At 44.3% G+C, this 18,125-nt stretch overlaps 1 protein-coding gene across 1 annotated transcript in view; it reads left to right on the forward strand.

Annotated features, from left to right (window-relative positions):
• The window catches only part of LOC144829548 (NTF2-related export protein 1-like), a 43,781-nt gene that overhangs the window by 9,805 nt on the left and 15,851 nt on the right, over positions 1 to 18,125 (forward strand). The window contains exons 2-3 of the mRNA XM_078688788.1: positions 10,023 to 10,109; positions 15,307 to 15,451. Coding sequence (XP_078544914.1) covers positions 10,023 to 10,109; positions 15,307 to 15,451 — 232 coding nt within the window. The remainder of the gene's footprint in view (positions 1 to 10,022; positions 10,110 to 15,306; positions 15,452 to 18,125) is intronic.

Here is an 18,125-nt window from a genome sequence, read left to right on the forward strand (position 1 = left end):
AAGCTGCCTCCATAAGAGGTGTTACTCCAAGTTTCTGCCCTGTGTGTCTTGATTTTGGTAATATCCCTGGAATGATCCGTTGCCTGTTCATTGGATAGATTGCACGTTTGTGCTAGCTCCTATTTCTGTATGGTGGACACCTCGGTATTACTCAAAGAATATGCGCCTGTGCCAGGTACTGCCAACAAAGTTAGTTGGCGGCTCGTGCAATCATTCATGCATCTTGAATCCTCATACATTCAAGAAAGCAATCTTCACAGTAAAATGCTTGAGAAAAGGGTTAGCTGGCAACTGGAGAACCATCTGGATAAATCAATTTTTTTAAAAATCCAAACAAGTACAGCTTTTTTTTTCTTTTTTGCCATAGTACAGGAAAAGTTACAAAGAAGAGGGGGTCCCAGTATAGACGGACAATAATTATAACATTTTGCACAATTTGATGAATTAATCAAAAAACACGTAAGTTAGATCCACCGAGTTTTATTCACTGGGGGATCGAATGCAAAGAATATACAAACAACTTAATGGCTGTATTAAAGGTTATAAAGTGCCCTGGGAGGGAGGAGGGAAGTGATATAAGTGAGGATAAGGTAGTGGCGGGATTGTGTGACAGTAAAATCAAACATTCAAGATAGCGTAAAGCTGTGATTAATCTAACAGCAAATGCCAAAGCGGCTAACAATGACCAAAATCATAGGTAATTAACAACAAGGGGTGGTGATGGACAGAGTCTCTGAATTAAGCAGAAAACTCTCACCCAGTCAAGAGATCAGGGCTAGATCCAACACCGTTTTTTAGCTCACTGCATCATCCCAGTTTCAGAACCTGGCTGTATGCAAATTAGTCTGTTCCTGTCATTTTTCAAACTACAAAGCCAATTCTTACACTGGAAAGGAAACAAGCTACCGGGGACCGGTTTCTGGCATTTCAGCCTCTTCGGCCCGGCTTGCTTGAATCCTGATGGTGCAGTGAGCAAGGGACTCATGTCTGAGCATACCCTTCCACGCTTAGGGTGGACAAAATAATTAACAACAAGGGGTGGTGATGGACAGAGTCTCTGAATTAAGCAGAAAACTCTCACCCAGTCAAAATCATAGGTAGGCATATTCCAAATGGTATATTGAATATACATCGTGCAGGGGTGGAATTGCCGCAAGAAGAACAGTCGACGTTTCGACCCTCTTATTAGTGCAGGGGAGATTAAAATCCTTGCTGTGGGGTCTTCATCAGGACCAAGGGGTAGGGGCAGGTAACCTAATATATAAAGGAGAATGAACTTAGATTACAAATTGAGGGGTATCATTCCTACCTCATAATTTGTCACAATGATAGTTGGTGTAAGAGAACTGTATGGTTGAACTAATTAGTGGGAATAAAAGTACCACATCATGTCTGTCATCTAGACAAAAATGGTTACTGAAAGTATAATATTTTGAACTTAAATCTAAACACACATTCTATTATTGCAGGTATAGACCGCAATTACTAAGCTGGACATTATAATCAAACTAGTGACTAGATGTCGTGAGAACTCGAGTATCAAGATACAAAAAGAGGCACAGTACAACAGGTGATAATTGGCACAAAGCTAGCGTGGCATGGTTGCTATCTAATGAAATCAGCACGACACGACATTGTATTACAGGTAAACGTACCACACGTCTTGGTAGTACTTCAATAGGTCAGGAATGGATTGTGGCGCCGTCATGATATGGCGGAACCTGAATGATAAACATATTGGTTCATGAAGAACTCGGACATAAGTAAGCGAAAATGGTGGATGTTAAAGCAAAGTATAGTTAAGCTAATTAGTAGGGATAAACGTACCACATCATGTTTGTCATCTAGACAAAATGGTCACTAAAAGTATAATATTTCGAAAACTGAAATCTAACACACATTCTGTTTTATAGCAGGTGTAGACCGCAATTAGTAAGCAGGACACTATAATCAAACTAGTGATTGAATGTCGTGAGAACTCGAGTCTCAAGATACAAAAAGAGGCACAGTACAACAGGTGATAATTGGCACAAAGCTGGCGTGGCATGGTTGCTAGCTAATGAAATCAGCACGTCACAACATTGTATAGCAAGGAAACGTACCACGCTTATTAGTCGTGCTTCAATAGGTCAGGAATAGATTGTGGCGCCGTCAGGATATGGCGGAACCTGAATGATAAACATGTAGGTTCATGAAGAACTAGGACATAACTAAGCGATAATGGTGGATTTTAAGGCAAAGACATGAGGCTTACCGATCATTAAGCAACACCCTCGCTCGTAGTTATTTAGATGAGAGGCGTAATAGGGAATAAATCCAGAGTCGATCTGTGAATGACAAATTGGGACAGGGGAATTACCTACAGTTCAAGATTTGTCGGCGCAGCCTGGATGTCTCGGGCGGAGTGATACTCACTGATTTGGAGCTGATCACGCTGCTCGGTTCGAACGTGTAACGCGAGCACGATTTCCTGGATACTAATGTAACCATGGGGATCAGGTCACATGATCCCGAGGAGAGCAATGAGGCTGGTAGACAGACTCAGTCAAGGGTGTGTTCGTGGATTGTAGTTTAAATGATTGTTTGGAAATGTTAAAACGCATAGCAAAGGGAAATACATATAATAATTGCAAATACAGTAAATTACACAAGTCCAAACGGCATGGCGTACCTCTCTGACATGAGGGTAAAGCACATTTCGACAATCAGACAAATAAATTGGGCATTCAAGATTTCAAGGTACAATAAATTAAAAGGCCCGATTGTCATACTTATTAACAATTGGCATTTCAAGATTCAAGGTACATTGAATTAAAAGGCCAAATTGACAAGGCGTACCTCTCTAACATGAGGGTAAAGCACATTACGTCAATTAGGTAAATGAATTTAGGACAGAAGGTTGAAAAAACAGTTAAAAAACATTGACATTGAAATGCATTCGGTAATCTGTACTGCACGGCTAGGACAATACACAATTGAGTTGGTATGGCATATTTCTCAGACAAGAGGGTAGAGCACATTTCAAAGTCAAGTTTAGTCTACATGGTGTAAGTTCCTTGGTCCAATTTATGGGGTGTGGTTAAGGCACTATCAATGGGCCCAATGTTATCTCATTGATTGATCAAGCCACACGGGGAGATGGGGCTGCATCATGGCAAAGTGGCCAATTGGGAAAAGGAACTATCATGTTCATTTAGGCCAGCGCTGATTGAGTCAAAAAAATAGATCCATTTCAGTTCGCGGGTGTTGAGAATATCAGAGATATTCCCACCTCGTGGTCCTAAAGTTGCTTTTTCGATGACAACCCATCGTAGACTTTCAGGGAGATGACAGTTCAATTTGAAATGGTCTACTAGTGGTGCACCCAGAGTTTCGCAGCGGATTCTGCTCATGTGTTGTAAGATTCGGGATTTAACTTTTTGTTGCGTTTGGCCAATGTAGATCTTTTGACAAGGGCAAACGATAGCATAAATGATGTTGTTCGAGTTGCAGTTGCTGAATGATTTTAGTTTTACTGTAAGGTGGTGATGTTGGAATTCTTTCGTTTGAATTGCACAGTCACAAGCTTTGCAGTTCCCACACTTAAAGTGACCTGTGACCGGAGGGAGGTTTCACAAGGCGGTAATAGTTGGTTGGGTTTCCGAGGGTAGAAAAGAGCAGACCACATGGTCCTTAATACTTTTTGCCTTTTTGAATGCATGCAGTGGTGTCTCAGGTTGTTGGATGTCTTCGGATACCAAATGCCAATGTTGATTAATGATTCGTTTTATCCTGTTGCTTTTGGTGTTGAAGGTGGTGACACAAACGATGCGATTGTCTTGCTGGTTGGTCTTGTCTTGTGGTGATAATAATTCCTGACGGGGATAGAACCAAGCGCGTTTGCATGCTTTCTTAATCAGGCGTCTCGTGTATCCCCGGTTGAGCAATCGATTGGAAAGCTCCTCTGATTCCGAGAAGTAATGATCTTTATTGGAGCAGTTACGCCGTATTCTTAGAAACTGCCCGAATGGCAGATTATCGCGAAGTGCTCGCGGATGGTGACTGCTGTAGGCTAGGAGAGAGTTTCTTTCAGTCGATTTGCGAAACAATTTGGTACGTAGTACGCCAGCTTCGTGAAAGATGGTGACATCAAGGAAGTCAATGGTGTCACTGTGGGACTGTATCGTAAACTTGACATGGTCGGATTGTTGATTAAGCCAAGTAAAGAAACAGTTTAGAGTATCCTGATCGCCATGCCAAATAATTAAAATATCGTCAATGTACCTCATCCAGAGGCCGAGATGGTCTCTGAATGGGTTCAATTGATTCAGGATTGAGTCGTCTTCGAAGGCTGCCATATACAGTATGGCTACATCCGGAGCGAAAGGAGCCCCCATCGCTACTCCAGACGTCTGTAGGTAGAATTTGTTATCAAATAGGAAGAAATTCCGTGTCATCGCTATTCTCAGTAAGGCAACAATGAATTCTGACGGAACTTGTACAGGTGCAGGGCGTTTTTTGAGAGATCGTGTGACCACTGTTAGTGCTTCTTGCTGTGGGATGCAAGTGTATAATGACACCACATCGCATGTTGCCAGTCTTTGTGTTTCAGGGTCGTATGCTATACTTTCCACGAGGTTAATAGTGTGCATCGTGTCTCGTAAATACGATGGAGTGGATTCAGCCAAAGGTTTAAGGAAGAAGTCTATATATTTCCCAAGTGGTTCCAGGATGGACCCACATCCTGAAACAATTGGGCGGCCAGGTGGGTTAGTCGGGTTCTTGTGGATCTTTGGCAAAGTGTATAATGTTGCCAGGCGGGGATGTTTATTATTCAAAAACAAAAATTCATTCTCGGATAGAAATTCTGCATCAAGGCCAGCCTGCGTGATTTCCAGAATCTCGAGTGCCACGGAGCTAGTCGGATCGGCTCTGAGTAGTTGGTAACATGAGTCGTCTTGTAGTTGCCGAAGAATTTCTGCTTTATAGGCGGATGAGTCTTGCACTACAATGGCGCCACCCTTGTCAGCCGGTTTAATCACGACCAGACGGTTGTTTGCCAGAGTCTGTAGGGCTGTTTTTTCAAGTATGCTGGTATTGTGTTTGACAAAAGTTCTATCATGGAGGGCTCGTTGGACATCCCGCCATACCACCGCTTCATATGCTAGAATTTGGTTGGACATGTTACTGGCATAAGGGACAAAGGACGATGGAGGTCGCAGGCCTGTGACGGATGACTTAGGTTGAGCATCGGTGTTGCGAAAGAAATACTTCAGTCGAATCTTTCGAAAGAATTTGTAAAGTTCGGTTCTTAAAACGAAATTGTCTGGTTTGTGAGTGGGAACGTACGGCAATCCTTTGCTCAGTACTTGAAGTTCAACATTAGTTAGTGATTGTTGAGATATGTTGATCACTGGGTTGGAGATAGCATTGATTTCTACCAGCGGTAAGTTTTGTTCCTTGTCACCCTCTCGCCGTGTTGTTCGGCTTGGAAGCGAACTTGCTTCTGTGCTTGGCCACGTCCGGTGTCCCAGTTGGGCTGGTTGTGTTGCTGGCCACGTTATTGTTGGCCACGAGGCCAGGTGTTGCCTCTGCCTCGGGGGGGTCGCCATGGTCCAGGGACTTGTCCTAAAAAAGGATGGAAATGCTGGGGTGGGTGATTATAGTCAGGATATTGGTAGTAGTTGTGGCCAGATTGATCCTGTTCACCTTCGGAGCTGTAAGATGAATCGGAGAAGGTTTGGAAGTTGCGTCTTCCCCGATATGCACCACTGCCTCTGTTGGTGAAACGACCCTGGGTGTCTTGACGGTAGTAGTCCTCTTGGAGGTATGGATAGGTCTTTTTCTTATCGTATAACCTGATGTCACGAGATAGCTTCTCAAGTTTACGGTTCTGAGTGGTTAGGTCAAAATCTTTCAAAGTGGCTTCCAAGTTCGTTAGTGTATCCTTGGCACTGGCGAAATTGGCGTCAGCAGCGATCTCAGCGCCCTGATTTCAGCAGAGATCAGTTGCACTTGGTCGGCTGCAGTTTCAACACCAAGCACCATCCAATGGCGTGAACAATTATTGGAGATGTGGCTGAAACCCTCTTTGAACTTTGGAACTTCGATAAAGATTGCTGGTTCAATTTTAATCTGGAGACCGACAGGAATAATGTTCTCTTTCAGATATTTGGTGAGCAAATGGCCATGCCACCGTGTCCGCACCAATTTTTTCTCAAGACGCTCGAGACGTGAGATCTTGTCCTTCAATGAGAAATCAATTGATGGAATATCGGAGGGGAAAAAAATATTATCAGGGTTCTCCAGGAGTTTGTCTATGTAGTCCTCGGAGTAGGACAAGAGTTCTCTTTCTACCATATTGTGAAGAGGCAAAGTTAATTAGAAAAAGAAGAACCTCGCAGACAGCCGTCTGCTCGAAGTAGTGTATAAGTAGGGGGGTTACCCAATAACAGTCACTGGGACCTGGGTTGTATAGTTACAAAGAAGAGGGGGTCCCAGTATAGACGGACAATAATTATAACATTTTGCACAATTTGATGAATTAATCAAAAAACACGTAAGTTAGATCCACCGAGTTTTATTCACTGGGGGATCGAATGCAAAGAATATACAAACAACTTAATGGCTGTATTAAAGGTTATAAAGTGCCCCGGGAGGGAGGAGGGAAGTGATATAAGTGAGGATAAGGTAGTGGCGGGATTGTGTGACAGTAAAATCAAACATTCAAGATAGCGTAAGGCTGTGATTAATCTAACAGCAAATGCCAAAGCGGCTAACAATGACCAAAATCATAGGTAGGCATATTCCAAATGGTATATTGAATATACATCGTGCAGGGGTGGAATTGCCGCAAGAAGAACAACAGTCGACGTGACATGATGTGGTACTTTTATTCCCACTAATTAGTTCAACCATACAGTTCTCTTACACCAACTATCATTGTGACAAATTATGAGGTAGGAATGATACCCCTCAATTTGTAATCTAAGTTCATTCTCCTTTATATATTAGGTTACCTGCCCCTACCCCTTGGTCCTGATGAAGACCCCACAGCAAGGATTTTAATCTCCCCTGCACTAATAAGAGGGTCGAAACGTCGACTGTTGTTCTTCTTGCGGCAATTCCACCCCTGCACGATGTATATTTTTTAATTACTCAACCCTGGCAAAACACAAAGTTGTTTAAGGACAGACTTAAATGGGACTAAATATTGTGCCATTCCTTTTCGGGTCGATTATAATTTGGTCAATTTTAGGTCTAGCCTAGCGCAGATTGCGCTGCGCTAGGAGATGACCTCCTGGAATCAGTCTGCACTTTTCTGAAACTCGTGTGTGTGGCGGTCTCCAGCTAATGGGAGCAAGCAGGGGCGCGCAGGGTGCCATCTGTTCCTTATCATTTTTCCAAGGGTAGCTTTTACTTTTGTGGGCGCCCTTGTTATCTGCCTGTTCCCTCCACTCTTTTCATATGTTTCCTCTTCTTTTCTTTATCTTGGCACTCTCCACTCTCTTTACATAACCCCACCTTCTTTGTATATTCAGATCTGCAATGGTGGACGCTTCTCATGTTTGTCTGCTTGCTTTCACTTTTATTTCTTTTTCACAATGCCGGCAATTTGACTTTCGCTATCCCCTACCACACACACCACTCGCGGCACTGCGCCGTCATGAAAATGCACTGTATATCTGCCACCCTCAGCCCGGGCCCCCAGTAACCGTTGCCATGGCCTGTCAACACCACAAGGCCCATGAACACGCGCCAGTATTCCGGGCGAGGCCAAGCATGTGGTGTCCTGGGCAGACACGCCCCTCACATCAGCTGAGCAGTGGCAGTCAAGAACAGAGTGCCTTTGGGGGCTCCCCACCATGGTTGCACCTGGGAACAGCCCCAACCCCGCCACTGTACAGCAGCTGAGCGCATGCAATGTGCTGAACCAGTGAGTGCGAGACAGACCAACCCGCAAAAACACCTCCCAAAGACATCAGCAGCTGCACTGTCTCCATCTTTCCCCACCCAAGTGCAACAGTGTTGCGCTGTGACTCCACAAGAGACAAGGTACCACCAAATCGCCACCACCCCAGCGTTTTTTTTGTTTTCTTTTTACCCGAGGAAGGGCCAAACATCCCTGTTGAAAACACTTAACTATACAATGATTGACTGTATACTCCCAAAACTACAAACCGTCCACTAAAGCACCAGGCCAGTGCCCCTCCATCTCTGGTGACATGCAGCAGTCTCAAGATTCACATAGGGCCTCTTGTTGCTCAAAGGGGTGCAATCCCTGACATCCATGCTCTCCTCGCCTCCACTGCCCGACCTCCTCTCTCAGATAGTGTCACCCCCAGTGGCCGAAATGTCACTCGCGATTACACCAAAACCATGAAAATGTTGCCCACAGCAATCCAAAACCTCAGCAGCCATGTCCACATCCCAAAACTACTCTACTTGTGCTATATTGTCCGCAACATTAAAAGACTCCGTCCATTGTCGGAACAGCGCCAACCCCGCACAGACCAGATGTGAGGGAATGCCCAATGGCTCACAGCCAGCCCCCGCCCGATCTCCTTATCTGGAAAATTCCCTCTTTTGGACTGTCTTGTCTCCCCCACCACCCCTCATTAACCCTGCAACCAGACCAGTCGCTGCCTCCTCTCCAGCTGCCCAAACCATTTCCCCCTGCCCCCCCCACCCGTGCCGCGCTACCGTCTCCACCCAAACCTCCAATCACTGTAAATGCGTCTGCCTTCACGAGCACCCCCTGGGTCACACCCGGACCCCCCCCCCTCTGTCCGTGCTATTCCGAGGACACCAAACAATTTGCCCAGGATCACCGAACGTCGATCCACACCTCAATCAGAATGCCACATCCAGTGCCCCAAAGTCGACCGCTCCACCCAGAAGGCCCTTCTACTTCCCCCGGGACCCTGACACTGCCTGCCATTGCCTGCCTCAACAACACTGCGCTCATGATTTCTCCGCCCCTTCTCCCCCCTGCCCCCTCCGCATGAAGAGCACAGTACGGCAATATTGCTTGTTTTGCATTCCTCAGCTTTTACTTTTTGTTCATTGTTTACAGTCCTTTAGGTTGCAGCCTTGCTCTATCTGGGCATGAATTGTATTTTCAGTGTTCATTAAATAGCAGGAAATTCTGACCTTGGTTGTGTGTGGCCGTTCACCAGTGCCACGTGACACAACAAAAGATGCTGTAGCACCCAGAATAATATGCTGCATGGCTAAACACTTATTAGGTCCCAAAGGCGAGACCTATTGGCAAAGCCAATGCTTGTTTAACTGGGAATAGGCTATGGCAATATCCTGTGGCATTTAAAACTGTGTGGACTTTGTAAGATGTGAATAGCACCGTGAAATCATTTCCAATACCTACCCTTTTGTTTTGACTTGCCTCTTCTGGACCCCAGAGTGATATTTGGATCTACAAGCAGTGTATACAAGCATGGGCACACTTTTGTGTGATGTGCATATGGAACATTTTAATAGGAAATCCACTGCATTACTTGTTAAAGGTACAAAGAGGTCCTAAAAATCTTCCCCCTTCGCACACATCCCCAGTCACATGCCTTACCCTTAGTTGTTTACTGCCATTATAGGATCAGGGTTGTAATTACAATCTAAACCCAGATAGCAGACTCTTCTCAGAACATCGAAGGATGGTGATATGTAAATTCTAAAATTGCCAAGCTATAAAGGACATCCAGCACCTAAATTTGCTAAAGTATAAAGGACATCCAGCTCCTAACCTAGTGTATGTTCCGTAAGGCATATATGTATGATTATTTCCTCCTGTCTCTCTGACTGACATTGTTTAGCATCTAAATAAGACTGAGCTCCTCTTGGGGGGAAAGGTATAGATTACTGAGGAGTTTACTTGGCAGGTTCTGTTTGTCTTTCCGACAATAGTTACTTGCTGTGTGTCAAATGTAATCTTTTTGACTATGGGCAAGTCTAAGTGTGTTACGAGCAGAAATGTTATCTTTCATGTGCAATCTAACTCTTAATCGTTTTTTTTAACTGTTGTCCTTCAGGATTTTGGGATCCGAGTGGACCTGGCTTGTAAAGCTGGAGAAGAATTTGTTAACATTTACTATGATACCATGGATAAAAGGAGAAGGGTAGGTCTGCTGTTTTTTTGTTTTTGTTATTCTCTTCCATGAAAATGCATATATATGCCTGTTTGCATGCGCACGTCTAGCGTGACAGTCCACGTACTTTGTTCTTCAGCTGGAATATGTTTTGTGCTTGCAAGTTCTTGCCCTTTTTAGGTTTTGCCTAGCGAATGCATGCGTACGAAGTACGCATGCGCTAGGAAAAATCTTATGATCTGTGTGTGGAGTCGGGTAACAGCCCCCTCCTCCCATTGGCTAGCTCCATAAATGGAGGCTAACCATTGGGAGTTGGCTCTGTCCGTCAATCCCGGACCAGATTCGGGGGCGTTCCCGAGAATTTTTGGCTTTTGGCTACGTAACGCTACGTCAGCCAAAAGCCGGGAACGCCCCTGAATCTGGTCCGGCATTGCCGGCACCTGATTTTCGAGTATTTTGTCCGCTGGCAGGTGCCCACCCTGCCAGGGACCTTGCCGCTGTTGTGGTACCCCGAGCGAGTGCCCACCTCGCTTAATATTTAGATTTAAGGCCGGTGCCCACCCGGCATTGCTCCGTGTATTCACCGCCGCGGCCCCGAGTGAGAGGAGGAAGCAGCGCCCGCCTTCAAGCCCGGGCCGCGCTGGGATTGGCCCAGCCGGCCAAGCCCCCTTCCGCGTCATCGCAGGAGGAGGAGGAGAGAGCCGGAAGGAGGAAGCAGCCTGCATCGACTGTCCCGAGGCTCCCGAGCACAGGAGGAGCCCCGGGGAAAGAGAACGTCCCTCCGCGGCCCCGGAGAGTCCCGAGGAGCGGGAGCTCTCCTCCAGCAGCCGCCGGACCCGGTGAGTGCCTGCAAGGGGAGAGGGGCGTCGGGACACATTGTCGGTGTCCGCCCCTCCCCCCGTAGTGCGATCTCGCACCCATTATACTGTAAGCTGCAGAGAGCTCAAACCAGAGACCCGGATGTACAGATACCATCTCATCCTGGTAAATTGCAAGCAGTCTCAATGTACACATTGCAAGTCGAAAAGCCATTTCCTACTCGCCGTGCAATATTGCGTCTTGCCTGTTTGAGTTACAAAGCCTGTAATGTTGGGCACACACACATGCTTAGTGACTGAAAAAAGGCTTTGCACATCAGGCCCCGAGTGTCTGACAGTCTTTGTCCTCATGTTCATCAATGCAATACTGCTGCAAAGAGCCGTTTGATTATCCTGCTGCAAATCATTTTGAGATATATTTACACATGAAAAAGCAAACGCTATCTAAAAGACATTGCTGGAGTTAACTGAGCGTGTGAAACCTGCACCAAATTCGCTCATTGTAAAATAATAACCTCACACGTGCTACTGCTTTCCTGCGAGGTGCAACCAAAAGTGATTACTCCTTCCCTGCTCCGTATGCGTGTCCGCAGTAAGCTTTTTAATCAACAGTTATTTAGTGTCAGGAATACAGAAGTGTTGCGCGCTAAGAGCGGATTGGATTTGATTTACTTCGCCGCTATGCCGCATATGTCGCACATGCAGCAACCAGCGGTGTTTCCAATTTTTAACTGCTGTTGCGCTGTACCTTGGCGCGCTGCCTGTTCGTGCTGCCGCCGCCTGGAGCTTGACACCTCTCGACGTCTGTGCAGTCGCTGCTCTGCAAGCAGCGGCTGTCTGGGGACACGGATTTGCAAAGGAGACATCATGTACTCCCAGTCCTATTTTCTTAGTTCTCGTCAGCATTTCTGATGGCGAGTGAGGTCCTTGCTAAATGCTTGGGAGAAGGCAGCCTTTGACTTGAACGAGAAGCTCGCTCCAGATTGTTGTGCTAGCAAAGCCTGCCATTCCCAAAGATGTAAGCTTTGCACCTGCGAAAAGACAGGTTGCGTTGCAAAGTAAAGGTACATTTCTATTCGTAAATGTGTCTGATTGTGACTCGGAACAAAATGGTGCAGACAAGGGGCGCCCTTCTGCTGCTCTCAAATTGTAAGTGTAATTGTAAACAATTGAATGGCTAACAACTCCCAACAAGCATCCGTTGTCAAAGTGGAACTGTCCCTGAGTCAGCTTCCACTTTTTGAATGTGGGCTGTAGTCAGTGGAGAGAGGTCCCATGAAGGAACACTCGGGGGCATAGTTATTAGAATGGTGGCACAGGGCAGCGCAGCCAGTTCCCTTGCTCTGCAGCCATGCGTCATAGGGAAAGGGCAAGGATGCACCGTATTTATCCAATACGGTGCATTCCTTTCCGATACCCTTGAGCAGGCGTCATTTCAGCAGCCTAGCTCCAACGCAGGCTCCCTTGCACCATGGCGCAAGGGAGCCTGCATTACAGGCAGGGTTGTTTTTGTGCAAGAAGGTGCACCTTCCTGCACAAAAACAATCCATAGAGGCCTTCTCCTCTTTCCAGGCATGCTGCAGAATGCAGCACACGTAGAAAGAAGAAAAACAAGGAAAAATAAATATATTTCTCCTCGTCACAACTCACTTGGGGAGGTGTAAGTATTTGACGCATTCCCAGATGTACAAGTCCTTGTAAATCTGGGAATGCATCAAAAACCATGGGAGTTTTGTGGGAACACCCAAGCAATGTCAATGGAACTTGCGCAGAGTAAGGCAATGCAGCAATTTGTTCTGCGTTGCATTACTCCATATTTGGGAAGCCATTCAAATCCAGGCAAAGTGGCTTTGCGTGGCTCCATGAATATCTCTTAGAGCTATGTGTCATGCATGTACCACTTTGGGAAGCTCTTGTGTAAGTGAGTTTCTCCTGTGGGCGTCCACGTATAAGCTCGGTGGGTTCACGTGCCAGGAGAATGTCAAAGCAGTTTGAGGATTTAGTGCTTTCCTGAGCATTCACACGTGTCGTTTTAGTTTCTTGTTTTAGTTTTATTTCGTATCAAAAGGGAAAAGATGGTGTAATATAATGCGATGTTTGGCTGTGTGTGTGGGGGGCTCTGTGTGGGTGCGTGTGTGGGGGGGGCTCTGTGTGTGTTTGGGGGGTGGCTCTCTGTGGGTGTTTGTGGGTGTCATTTGCGAGATAAAGCTAGTGGCATTGTAAATGACAATGCCATTTATTTATGTTAAAAAAAAACATAAATAAAAATAATGTCAAGAGCAATGCCAATAGCTCTAACTTTAACAAAGGCAAAACCATTGCATTGTAAATGCTTGTTAAGTTAATGGTACTTCCTTTTCACTTCTCTTTCATAACTGTTGAAAAAAGTATACTCCGTTTTGTTTCTAAGACAGACTGTTGGTGCACGTTTCATAACTTGCCCTGAAGGTGCGAGAGCTCTACTTTTTACCTTGGATTTTTTTAGGTTGTTTTTACCTTTGCCCACAATTATTGTCCACGTGAAATTGTCTCAATGTTATATTCACAATATAAGCTGCAAATTAAGGTAATTGCTTTTGACTTGAAGATCTCCTACTTTTATCAACTTTTGCTTCCCTGCTGTTCGAGAATAAATATCAACAGTGTTTCATCAAAAGCATTTTAAAGATCAGTGCCTGGTTTGTTGATATCCTGTTGGGGAGCTGTACCATATCCCGCATAGGTCAATTAGAATAATGGAGATTTTAGGGATATCCACATAAGATCAATTTAGATATATTGAACTATAGTTGGTCAGTTGTTATCATAAAAACCGGGTATGATCCTGTCTTGCAGTGTACACCATTAATCTAGATGGGGCTGAAAGACTAATGTATATTTTTTACCTACTATTTACTGCCTGTGACCATTCTTTGTTTAGATGCTCACTGCAACAGAGCGTTTGCTGGTTAGAGAGGGTTTGCAGCAACTTCCAGCAGTTGTTTTGAACCGCTATGGTATTTGTTTAATCACATCATAAGTAGAAGGTGGTTGTATTTTTCCATCACTTCATTGCTTATGATTGATAGAGAGCAGTAAAGAGTTTCTTTGCTCTCCTTCCTGAGTCACAGGAGGCTTTTGCCTACAACCCCTTCCAGATAAGCTGTACACCATGATGACACCAGGATCAGTGTCCCACATTGTGTCAAGCACTCTACGTTCCAGCTAAAGTACATGGGCTACAGCCAATCTGGAACATGTGGGTTAGATGGGTGAAATACCAGAATAAAATTGGGACCGAGTTATGAGAAGAAAATGGAATTGATCGGAATGTGACTATGAAGTGTGACCGTACCAGACTTGTATATTTCTTGATTTGTATATGTGAAAAAAATCTACTAAAATGACCTGAAGAGTTGGCGGAGGCTGAAATTGTTCTAATTTATGTAAAGTTAAAGATTTTGGAAGAAGAATAGACACCAAAATCTTTGAACTATTTTGTTTAGATATATATATGTATATATATATATATTTTGTGTGTGTATTCAAAATTTGAGTCTACTTTGGAAGCCTTGTTGAAGGCAGCTGCCCTTGCTTCGTAAGTCTACTCCTTCTGCCCCTTCATCAAGGCTGGCTACTGTCGTCCAACCTTCCTTTGTTGATACTTCTGTTGGTGAATTTCTGTGGCATAAGGTCACCTTGAGGATTACCCCTTTTTCTTATGTTTTTGTTCCTTTCTCTTAATGTGAACTCCTGTGTTTACCATGGTGGATCAGTTACTACATAGTCCTTCTTTCCCACACCTCACATTGTTCAGAATAGAATTCTTTGTTAGTTCAGAACAGATTTGGTGGGGTAGAGGTGGTTCTTGGTCAGGGCAGTTATGGGTTTCCACATCTTGGGCACTTTGTGGGTGGCTTCCATGTATGTGCGCCTGCATCTCTGTCGCGCAAGTTCAAAATTCCTAGACGTGACACCATTTGCATGGGACCAAGCAACCTTTTACTGATGAAGAAACTTGACAGCTTGTGTGGTTGGTAACATTGTGCCCGAATAATTTATATTTAAGAAGTACTGGCATAAACGTTTGCAAAAGGTCCTAGGTGCTTAAAAACGGTGTGTTTGCACCCTATTGTGATTCTGTTCTCAGATAAAAACTTGCCTCATGGTTGGAAAGATGTTAAGTATCCACAGAATGCAGTGAAAGATGTTGTATTTCCTGACTTTGAATTCTCTCATTTCACTACTTTTTAAAATGTGTTTACATTTTTATTTATTGTTTCCAATTACATTCATCAAACCTAGTACACACCCAGTGTCTAACGGCCTAGTACGGTTTAATTTTTAATGTAAGATTTATTAGCAAAAACAATGATATGTAAAACGATATGTTTGTCTGTATATAATCATTTTACATCGCCTTCCCTTAGCTGCTAAGTAAACTCTATCTAGACAAGGCAACATTAGTGTGGAATGGAAATGCAGTGTCTGGACAAGAGGCTATCATGGAGTTCTTTGAATTGTTGCCAACCAGTCAGTTCCGGATCAAAGTTCTAGACTGCCAACCAGTTCATGGTAAGATTTTATTTCAATATCAATATTTGCAGAATTTTTTTGAAAAGGGCTATTGCAAGACTATATGGAGTTTCCTTTATTACCATGTAAAAGCTTAAGTATGCGAAAGTCCCTTCAGTCCAAGGTGGCTGGCTGGTTATGTACTTGGGGTGTGTCTGGTATGGCCTTCCTTCTGATATGCGGTGTCCTGCTCCACCCCCTTTATGCAAAGACCTGTATTTAAAATTGTAGATGCAAAATTAATTTCCACAATATTGCACAATCCAAGTAGCCATTTTCATAACTGCTGTCCTCTTCAACCATTGCAGTTCTAGATCCTGGCATGTTTTTAGGAGGAAGTTGTAACCTCAACTTAGTAATAATGTTATGCAGATTTGTAGAGTGCACTATCCCTTAGGAGACTATTCTGATACTGAGTAGTTGTGAGTCTACCCAGACCTGTGACTTAGTGGGACTGCTCAAAGTCAGGTCTTCAGCTGCTTGTAGAGTTCAAGAAGTGAGGAGGAGGCTCTTACGTGTGACAAGTCATTCCATACTTTAAGAGCAATGTATAAGACTTGATTGCCAGATCTGGTTTTCTGTGTGCAGGGGATGTGTGCAAATAGTAGTACTGTTGAGCAGAGGTTGACTGAAAGTTTTACGAGAGCAGATGTGGAGGCTACAATTATGCACATACTTCTATTTGTTGCCCCAACATGCAGCCACCCTTTGTCTTTAATGAAATCAAGATTTTCTCTACATAATAATTGGGGAGTCGTCATCTTGAGGTATGCTGGGCCAGCATTATGTAATTCTTTAAAAGTATGGGTGCAGTGTTTGAATTGTGCTCGTTTGTGTATGGGGAGCCAGTGAAGTTGCTGCGTGTGTGTATGGCATTGGAAGTTGAGGGATTTGAGCACAGAGTTCTGAATGGTCCGCAGTTTTACGTGAGTTATTTGTTTACACATCGAGGGTGTGCTGTAGTCTAGCTTGCTTGTTAACAGGAAGTGTGTGACTGTTTTCTGGGTGCTGATTGGGAGCAGTTGGAAATCTCTTGGCATCTTCAGGGTATGGAAGTATGAGGCAGTGATGCCGTTGACTTTCACAGTCATGTTGAGTTTGCTATCGATGCCGATTCTGGGGTTCTTGCTGTGGGTGGTGGAGGCGGGTGTCTGTCCTATCTCTGTTGACCAGCAGATGGAGTCCCACAGTGCAGTGCTTTTCCCAAAGATCCCAATTTCATTCTTGTTGGTGTTCAGCTTCAGACAGTTGATCTTCATCCAGAGGGCAATTACCCTTATTAAAGGTTTCAGCCATGGGAGGATGTTAAGAGGAGTTAGACCAAGGGACTTGGGTGCCAATCTCAAAATAAGATGGAGGTCACCCAAAAAGTGGATATCTGAATTGTGGCAGTCCTTAAACTTCTCACATCTGCAGTCTTGGTGACTTGTTGATATGTTCGTCCTTTTATGTGCTCTAACGATGAATTTAGTGTATTCATAACAAAAGAAACATTCGCAATCAGGTTCTTTGTGGTCATTTCAACGGGGCTAAGCAAAACAAACATCGGAATCAAATGAAACGCAATGGGGAAAAATGGGTATGGGCAAGCTTCTCACACCTGGCATACAACAATCTACAGTAGACGTAACTTCAACATCTGGAAAACAAATTCAAAAGCCTCTCGAAGGAATTCAAGGCAGTGAAAACATCCTTCATTGTGGAACAGTTAAAATCTACACACAATCGCCACTGGTTGCTAGTTTACATCATTAATAAGTTCAGTCCCCCTCCTAGTGTGCTGACAGATCCCTACCTAACAGACTTTTTAAAGAAATCTAGCTGACTTTTTCCCTGCTAAGTTTATTACAATCTATGAGCCTGTGATCAACTTAATTGCCAAGGTATGATCACTATGTGCATCGGTCTGTAGATTTTAAACCTGGTCTCACTCGTGCAGCAGTAGAGGCCCAGTCACTCTCTAACCTTGCTTGGGTAGTCCTGTGATCCAAGAGTTGCCTTTATTGGGTCCAGAACCGCTAAAGACATCTTACTTTTTCTGAGATCTGTATCTCTTTATGAACCATGCCCCATTGAGTTCTTCAAAGGGTTCTTTCCAGCAATTGAAGACCGCCGCTTAGCAGCTATTAATCTGTGAAGGGAGGCCTAGTGCCCAAACAAATATTTAAAAAAATGGGTGGTGGGGGAAGTAGCTTGAATGCGACTGAACTATTAAAAAAAATGTAGATCAATTACTCTGTTGCCTTTTGATAGCAAAAGTGATAGGGAAGAACCTGGCCTCTTGGCTGTCCAAGCTCTTGGAAGAGAGTGAGATCTCAACAAGTATCATGCAGGTTTTTGGCTTAAACACGGCAGGTAGGCACTGTTAGTGGCAGCATTGGGCCAAATAAGAATTTGGCAACATGAGGGGCATTGCGAAGTGATCTTACGTTTAGCTGTGGCATTTGACATAGTCAGAAATGATATCTATCAAGACCAGCTAAGGTATTGAAATTCATAGAAAAGGGACTAACTTGGTTCACCTCCTGCCTGAAGGACAGATCTGAGTCTGCAATGCTGTCATTCTGTTCTCCTAAGGCTCAGCTCTGTCTCCTATTCTATTTTTGTCAGCCCCTTGTTGGTTTGATACATATACATATACAGATGACACTCAGTTGCTCCTGAAATTCAATCA

The sequence above is a fragment of the Lissotriton helveticus genome, chromosome 4_1, assembly GCF_964261635.1.
Source record: "Lissotriton helveticus chromosome 4_1, aLisHel1.1, whole genome shotgun sequence".
NCBI classification, from domain to species: Eukaryota; Metazoa; Chordata; class Amphibia; order Caudata; family Salamandridae; genus Lissotriton; species Lissotriton helveticus.